This window comes from Lemur catta, chromosome 5 (assembly GCF_020740605.2).
Source record: "Lemur catta isolate mLemCat1 chromosome 5, mLemCat1.pri, whole genome shotgun sequence".
In the NCBI taxonomy this organism is placed as follows: Eukaryota; Metazoa; Chordata; class Mammalia; order Primates; family Lemuridae; genus Lemur; species Lemur catta.
In genome coordinates, this window is record NC_059132.1 from 79863932 (window position 1) to 79873286 (window position 9355).

Below are 9355 nucleotides of genomic sequence, written 5' to 3' on the forward strand. Positions count from 1 at the left end.
AGTCATGCTCATCCTCACTACCCGCTTTCTCCCAGGGTCAGGTCCAGCAGCACTAAAAGTACTGGAGAACTTCTTGTCCGCTCTGATACTAGATCTGCAGGTTGGCATTACTAGAGAAGGAACAGAGAACTCCATCAAGTAATGCCAGCTACCATTTTTTAATTTTGGGGAATTCAAGGAAAAGATTTTGTATCGCACAGACTGAAACAGTCCAAAATTTTTTTCATGATATCTGGCATTATTTAGCCGGTGACTATACTGTATCCCTCTCTGCTTTAACAGGGGCAGTGAAAGCTGTGTCTGTTTGAAACTATGTCTCTTAATTTAATGTCTTTTAGTGTCACTTTGCTCTCAAAGTATTGTGGCTCCAAGGGTTAGTGAGGCCCTAAGTCGTATGCCCTGTTGGACAGATCTGCAGGGTTTTTGAAGAAATTACTACCACTTGAACCTAGATGCCAAATCCCTGTGCATTCAGGAGTGTTGACTGGAGGAAAGCTTAAAGTATGACCTAATGAAGGAGGTTCTACAGGGAATACAGAAAAGTCACAGACGTAAAGTGGGGTGGCCCCTGCTGTCGGAAGAACAGCTTGATGCCCACACACGTGCATCCACCTCCCTTTGCCTCCTTGGTCATGTCCACTGGGAGATCTTATTAATAAGTTAATTATCTTTCCATCTATTTTACTCTTCTATTAGTTTTAAAGGATGATCTAGCAAGCTTGGTACCTAGAAATAATGCTTTCCTATAAAATCATGCTATGTTAAAATAATATTCTTTTTTTTTTTCCTTCAATATTCAGGATTGAATCCAATGACCTGCCTCTGTTGACTGCTATTGCCAGTACACATTCTCCTTATGTGGCTCAAATACTCTTATAAGCTAAAGCTCAGGACAGTTCTTCCTCGGAAGAAAAAAATCAAATTCTCAACTGAAGGAGAAAGGAATAAAGCTATCTGTGACGTCAAAAGCATAAGAAGAGCAAACAAACAGTCATTCCACCTTTTTGTTTTGTGTTTTTGTTTTCAAGCGGCTGCTTCATTGGAAGCCTTAGGTTTACTTGACATAGTGGCATTTGTGACTGTCATGAACACTTTAAGCCTTTTGTTACCCATGAATCAACAGAGAGAGTGACCTTTTTTGTAGGAGGAAACATAAGCACTACAGGAAACACTAAGCTGTCGCTACAGATTGCCTTGTGCTGTTTGGACAGAAGAAGAACCAGTGACTTTGGAGCAGGGAGGTAAACAATGTACATAACATTCCAGGAGGAAACCATGTCCAAGTTTTAAGCATGAGCACTCCAGACTGGAGAAAGCTTATTTTGCCATTCTGAGAAGACAGAACAAGGACGTTGTAGTCCAGATCGGAGTTTGCTTTTTACACAAGGTGAAAAGAAGAAAGCCGCATTGTACCATCTTCAGCTCTGGTGGCTGTAGCAGTTACTGTTTGAAAGAGGATAGCCTGTTGGAAAGAGTGCTTTAGGAGCCCACTGTTTTCATTTCTTCTTGGAGTTTACCTTGTTTCAGATGTAGCCACAGGTAGGTCAGAGATGGATTGTTGGTGCAATAAACCCAAGAATCAATGTAGCATCTTAATCCCATCAAGATGTAGTTTGTAGCAGCGAAGTGTACAGTCTGAAACCATATGTTATATCCTTCTACTTTAGAGCTTTCACCAGCCTTTTTAAGAGAGGCCATTTACCAAAGTTATTTCTATAAGCTCAAGAGTGTTTCTGTTGGTAAGTTCTTCCAGCTGAAGCCACTTTGTTAGAATAGTTAATACAAATGACTATTTATACTTTAAAAGGCACAGCTGTCCTGGTGGGAAACGAAACCTGCAACAGTTCAGCATGACTAGTGAAAGCAATTAGTCTGAACGTTTAGAAACAATTCTCATATGATCTGAATTTTTACATTATCATTGCTGTGCCTTCTAATCCCTATGTCCCTTTTCAAAACATCTTTTCAGAAACTAATTTACCCATTGTATAAAACCTACCAAAATGAATTGTTTAGCCCAGTTTACTTTTTAAAAAAACCAAACCTTAATTTTCTGTTAATATAAAACACTGTAGTTTTACTGACCCTGAAACAGACTATCGTAAAAGACTTTCTAAAAAAATTGGCCATTAAAAGATAGGAGCTAATGTTGTAAAACAAAACATTGTTAGCACTTCACCGATCTTGAGTGCAAGTGCAGTTGCTTGTAACCAAGCTCTGGTTTCCTTTCACCGTTTTATGAATTAATTCCAGTTCTTTCCATCCATCCTTTGTTCCTAAGATGAAATAATCTCCCTTTTAGAGATAAGAATGACTTCAAATGTTCTATTTGATAAAATCCTGATCCTGTACACCAAGTTAACACAAGTTTGTCTCTTTATTCTTTTGCAAATGCAAATTATTTGTTTGAAAGAGTATACCAGCAGTACCAATGGAGAAAAATCAACGTATTATTTCTAAGGAGTAATTCCTAGGAATAGGTCATAACTGCTACCTTTCCCTCTTTTTTTTACAATGCAAAGTGTAGATGGGTGCATTAAGGCTCTTAAGATCTTTAATTTTCATTTTATGTCATTCATAAAATTGAGGTTTTCCATTTCCTTTTACCTAACATTTGACTTTGGTATTTTAAATTCTCTAGTTCCATGACATTATTGTTTGCTGTTATGTTACAGAAAGAGAATGAACCTCACCTGTGGCTCAGCTTCCTCAGCATTCGTTTCTCATTGCATGTGAATGTTACAACTTTTCCATCCGCACCAGTTTTTAAAGCATTCCCCTCATCTCTAGTTCCCTTTTCCTTGTTTACATGTTTTGGGCACTTTCCCTCATTCACCATCTTCCAGGTTTTCACAGAAAAATAACTTGATACAAATCAGTTCAATTCTAATGTGGACATAGTGGCATGTTGAAAATTCGACCCCTATAGGGGAAATTAAAGGGTTGATTCCGAACTCTATACATAAAAAAAAAATTAGCCTAGACCCTCATTAAGCCTGAGAAAATTTAATTTGCCTCTTAATCTAATGTTCTAAAACTCTTCAAAACTGCAGGTGGGTCCTGGGTGGGAGTTGTCTCAGCAACACTCAGGATTCCAGTCCCAGCCTAATCATTTCTATCGCCTACAAAAACAGACCAAGAATGTTGCTGCTCTTTTGTAATCCTACTTTAAATACTTAACATGCAAGTTTTCTTTGTCTTAAATTCAACCTCTTCCCAAAAGCAAAAAAGAAAAAAATCTCATGGAAGTGTGTTGAGATACACCCACTCTCCCATCGGGCACCACCCAGTGGCTTCATTCTGGCTGAGCCCAAGAGGCAAGAAAGGGATCCCACCTGCTCCCATGACCACCTCGAGAAAAAAATAAAAATTAAAAAAAAAAAAAGAAATCTACCTCAGTTGACAGGATTCCACCTTTAGGGTTTCTTCAACTTTTAAGTCTTACCTGTTGAGTGTAACTTTTGTAGCATCTTGCTTTTTTTAAGCAAGCTAGTGAGGCATGACAGAGCAGAAGTGTGTAAATGTTACTGTGATGGACCTCTTTCTAGCATGTTGCAGTTTTATTTTTAATAAATTGATAAGTGAAATGAATGTAAAGGTAATTGACGTTTTAAACATGACAATGAAAATTTAAAATGTAGCTTCCATCCTTGTGCATAATTCCAAAGTATTTTATTTTTTATCAGTGTTAAAGAGCTTTTTGTACAGGCTTCAGTCCATTTTTCTGAAGTGTGCTGTTTTTTAATGAAAGTAATTATAATCTTTTCACATCCCATGGAACTGCCGTTTACACATTGCAACTTTTTAAACTTACCATATTTTTCAAAATTAACTTTTTTGAAGGGAGGAAAATCCCCACATGCTAAATGATACTAAACTGTTGTTTGTGCTCTTATAATTAGGTCCTGAGATTTTATAAAAATTTAGTCTGTAGCTTTTTAGGTTCTTCACTAGAGTTGGTTGTACATAAAAATAAAGAATACAAAGTGACCCCAAAATTCTTTTAAATGTCTGGCTTTTTCCACTAATATGTACTTTTGAGAGCATTTTGTCCATGCATATTTTCACCATTAAATTGAAAAAGTCTTTAGCTTCTCTTGGTAAATGTGAACCGTTTGTCTTTTTATTGTGTTTTGGGGGAGAGGATATTTTAATATAATTTTTGCCTAAATCAGGCAGCCCCCTCTGAATGTTAATTTTTAAATGTCAAGATTTGATGAACCATACATCTTAGAAGTGAGATTGCAATATGCTTAAATTTAAATGGTGTTTAAAAAAGGAGAAAATTCTGGGATTTATTATTATTTGAAGCTCCATGAAGAGAAACTCATAGGACTTTATATTTTTGATCAGTTGCATAGCTACCAATGTCATTGTATGGAAATTTTTGTTAAAACTTGTTCATGTATTATTTTGATCCATTTTTTTCTGTGGCATTTGGTGCAATAAACCTTTTGAATTTATCTTGAACATTTTCCTGGCACTGCATATGATGTTTGTTACATTTAATCAAATTCAGAAGTCTCATTTCCAATAATCCATACCGAAACAATTTTATATACGTCAGTGGTTTTCAATAGGAGTGCTTTGGAAATGTGGGGACATTCTTGGTTAGCATGACAGCTAAGAGCGAGTAGCATACAGAGGGAGGGGGCTCAGAAGGGCAGGTGAAACGAAATGTCCTGTGCTACGTGGGACAGCCCCACAGGATGAGGAGCTGTCCCACCTCCTGTGTCACCTCTTTAAATGTCCTGCCAGACATCCCTGTGAGTGAAAAACCTGTTTATGATAATCTGAGAATTCAATTCTGCTTTACATAAAAGCACAATGTATTATTTACAGGATTTTAATATATGATGAATTCTCTAAGAATGCAGCTGTTGTATAAATTGAGGGAAGACATTGCCTTAACAAGAATTGGTCACTTGGTGTTTACCAAGAATTGACGTACTTTTGGAAAACTACGTGACTAACAGCTATGATACTCATGGAATTGAAGTCACTAACAGACTACATCTGTCTTCATTTGTAGCTGCTGCACTCATGGAGATGCTATATAGATGCAAGCATCTGCCTACTTCATATTTTCTAACCTACTACTGCCCGACACTTATATGTTGAACTATGTACCATTGCAAATTACTTTTAAATAGTACATCTAGGCATTGTATTGGTTTGTCATAAATTATATAAGTAGTTATTTGAGTTTTAGGGCAGTAAAGGAGGCATTACAAAATTTTTGCTATGAAAAGGGATGAGATCCATTGATACACTGTGGTCTCAAGAAAAAACTATGCCATTGAAGGTAACTTTTGTAACAACATAATGCCATACTGAATTATGTTATCTTAAAGACTATACAGAGAAGTTAGATTAGGTATTTCAAAATCCTTTCGGCTTATATGAAAATTTCAAGTTTCTCATGTTCCCTGAAGCAGGGTTGGTTGGTTTGTTTTTTCCTGCACACTCAGCTTACCAAAGTTGGCTTCCCCACTGTGCGCTCGAGTGAAACGGTTTTGAAATCATGCCATTGATAAAGAACTTAAACCACAAACATGCATACCACATTGCTTTTTGGTTCCCCAGTGCCTGCACTGTTCTGTCAGATGCTTTCTATGTTACCCCATTTAGTCCTCACGACTGGATGAGATGGGTACTGTGACGGTTAATCTGTCAACTTGGCCAACCCACAATGCTCAGGTATTTGGTCAAATGCCAGTCTGGACGGTGCTGTGAACGTATTTCTTAGTTGAGATTAATATTTAAATCAGTAGACTTAGACTAAAGCAGATTACCGTCTATAATGTTAATGGGCCTCAATCAATCAGTTGAAGGTCTTTAAAAAGACTGAAGTCTCCCCAGGAAGAAATAATTCTGCCTCCAGACTTGACCTGCCATATCAGTTCTTCCCTGGGTCTCCAGCCTGCTGGCCTACCCTGCTGATTTTGGATTCACCAGCTTCCACAATTGTAGGAGCGGAATCCTTAAAATAAACACCTCTCTCCCTCCCTCCTGCTCTCCTGTACAGGTACACATCCCGCTGCTTGTGTTTCTCTGGAGGCCACTGATACAGGTACTTAGGAGATCAGTACAATGATATCTGTGGTAACCCGAAATAGAGTACGGTAGGATCAGAATATCATCATGCCAAGTTATAGCAAGTAGACTTAAGCAAAGACCTTTAACATAATAACAGTATAGACTTGAGAGTTATCTATCCCTTAAGGGTTAAAATACAAGTCACATGATCTCTGTATATGTACTGCAAAGAAGAATTGGAAAACAAACAACAAAACCCTCTGAGATGAAAAGGAGGTAACATTTCATTATAGAAGTGAAAGAAAAATGTTCCCCTCTTCCCCACAGATACATCCCCACAGTTGTGTGCTCATTCCTGTAATTGTGCATCTCTGCTTTCCTAGGAACCTCAAACCATCATTTACCTAGAACCCTTTCTATCATCCTCAGGTTCTCAATCTACTGACTCTATACAAAGTATAAAAAAATTTGGTTCACCCACATTAAGCCTTTCTCCTAAGCCCTCCTCCCTTTATCCTCTCTTTTGACAGACAAGCATTTTCTAGAGCTGCAGTCCCCAAACACCGCCCCGCGCCCCCCAGCCACAGACCAGTACCAGTCCATGTCCTGTTAGGAACCAGGCCACAGAGTAGGAGGTGAACGGTGCATGTGAGCAAGAGAAGCTTCGTCTGTATTTACAGCTGCTCCCCATCGCTTGCATCACCAACTGAGCTCCAGCTCCTGTCAGATGAGCGGGGGCATTAGATTCTCAGAGGACCTCGAACCCCACTGTAAACTGTGCATGTGAGGGATCTAGGTTGCAAGTTCCTTATGAGAATCTAATGCCTGGTGATCCGAGGTGGAGCTGAGGCGGTGATGCTAGTGCTGGGGAGTGACTGCAAATACGAGATTATCATTAGCAAAGAGGTTTATCCCCCACCACCCCCAGGTCATGGAAAAATTTTCTTCCATGAAACTGGTCCCTGGTGCCAAAAAGGTTGGGGACTGCTTGGCTTTCACATCTTTGCTTCCTATTCATTCTCTACTTACTGCCACCAGGCTCCCCACTCCCCACCACCCTCACTAGTTCTGAGAGTTCAGGCTCCCTTCCCATCATAATGGAAGTCTTTCCCCACGTGGTAGCGTCAAGCCAACTTTATGTCTCAAATGCATCACCTTTGCTTCTTTCTGCCTTCTCTCAATCCCTCCTCATTTCTCAATTGAGTTACTGAAATGTGCTTGAAACTCACCTCCCTTTTATATCAAACAGCTCTAACCAATCCTCCAGGCTGATGTCTACATCTTTCTGAAATGAAAATTTAGCCCTGTCACTGCTCTGTTGAAAAGTCAGTCCAAGCTGGGCATGGTGGCTCACGTCTGTAATCCTACCGCTTTGGGAGGCGGAGGTGGGAAGACTACTTGAGGCCAGGAGTTTAAGATCAGACTGGTCAACATAGCAAGACCCTGTCTCTACAAAAATAGAAAAAATTAGCTAGATGTGGTAGTGCGTGTCTGTAGTCCCAGCTACATGGGAGGCTGACTTCGGAGGATCACTTGAGCCCAGGAGTTTGAGGCTGCAGTGAGCTGTGATCAGGCCACTGCACTCTAGCCTAAGCAACAGGGACAAACTTTTCTCAAAACAAAAAGTCAGCCCAGTAAAATCAAGTTCCTTAGCACTGTGCACCTATATGACCCAGCTGATCTCTCTTCTGCAGCCTCATCACCAGATATTCCTCTTTGTGCTCTATTATCCAGCATGTTGAACCACACTTTGCCCTATAAATCCGCTCTTTCTAGTCTCCCTCTTCCCTTGGCCTCATCAAATCTCTCCTGTTCCTAGCTCAAAATTCAATTTGTGTCAAATCCTCTAGCACCTTGCTCCTCAAGGTCCCCAGGCCAGCACCAACTAACTGCATCGCCTGGAAACTTGACAGAAATGCAGAATCTCAAACCCCACCCCAGACCTACTGAATCATAATCTGCATCTTAATACGATCCCCACGTGATTCGTATGCACAGTCAGATTTGAGGATACTGCTCTCAAATTCAATGTGAGTGAGTGGATGAGGGAAAGAATATATCAGTCACTGCGATTGATGTTCATTTGTTGGAATGAAGGGGAACAACGAGAACATTTGCTAGCAAAGAAATGAAATAGAAATGGATGATGTTAAGAGTGTCTGTCAGGGCTGGGCACGGTGGCTCAATGCCTATAATCCTGGCACTTTGGCAGGCCAAGGCTGGAGGATTGCATGAGGCAAGGAGTTTGAGACTAGACTGAGCAATATAGCTAGATGCCCTCTCTACAAAAAAAAAAAAAAATTAAAATTAAAAAAAAATTCTGTCATATGCACATAAATTTTATAACACTTAGGGAGCTGTTACTTATATGGAGAAAAAAATGACCAAAGATCAAGAAGGGAAAATAACAAATGGACCAGAAGGATAGAACCTGAGAGACATTTTGTGATTTAAAAAGAGAAATTGGGGAGAATATAGTAGAAGAAACAGTTTAGAAATTTGCCCAGTGGATTTCCAAACATATCTGTAGGAGCATCTTGGGTAAATGTATACAAGAATGATACATACTGCTAAATATCATAAATTGTACATTTTAGAAATATTGTAATTAAGCTCTAAACTTAACTTTATAAATGGAAAACCAAACTCAAGAGCATGAGTATTAACTACACCCATTTTCAACCATCTATTTTGATGAGAAAGCATGTGATATTATCTATAGGGTTACGATTTTAAAAATCCCATTCAAATCCCCTTGTAACATTGACACATTTTCACTTTTGAGAGGCTTTTGGTGCATGGTTCTGATTCTTCCAGTGTAAAAATGGAAAATGTGCTGGCATCTCAGGCACAGTGATGGTAGCCACACATTGGTGTCTACATGTGAGGCATTGTGTTGGAGGCTGTTTGCATGTGGTATTCATTATTTGCTTTTGAATATATAAGAATACTTGCTTCAATTTATTTTCCCTGAAAAGGATTTATATAAAAGGGAGGGGGGTTGAGTACTTATCGAAATATCCACAAGAACTCTGCAGGATGGTACAAAAAATAAACTTGGGGAACAAGTATCTAATGTATTAAGTATCTCCAGAAATTTAGGAGAAAGGCTGGTTGAAAGAAAACCTATTTTGAATAATACAGTATTTTGTTTATTTCTGGAAGGGAAAGGGTGTGATCAACCCCCTTCACCAGCGAAGAGTTAAATGACCTCAGGTGCCTCTTGACGAGATGCAATGAGATGCATTTATCTGGGATTCCTGCCCCAAACTAATAACCTGAGTCCACTCGTGAAGAAACTTCAGACAAGCCCATA

At 39.2% G+C, this 9355-nt stretch overlaps 1 protein-coding gene across 5 annotated transcripts in view; it reads left to right on the forward strand.

Moving 5' to 3' along the window:
- FNIP2 (folliculin interacting protein 2) overlaps nucleotides 1-4470 on the forward strand; it is a 117090-nt gene extending 112620 nt beyond the window's left edge. For all 5 annotated transcript variants that reach the window (XM_045552185.1, XM_045552189.1, XM_045552184.1 and 2 more), the window contains one exon: nucleotides 801-4470. In XM_045552185.1, coding sequence (XP_045408141.1) covers nucleotides 801-879 — 79 coding nt within the window. In that variant the 3' untranslated portion in view covers nucleotides 880-4470. The remainder of the gene's footprint in view (nucleotides 1-800) is intronic.
- Nucleotides 4471-9355: the final 4885 nt, after the last annotated feature.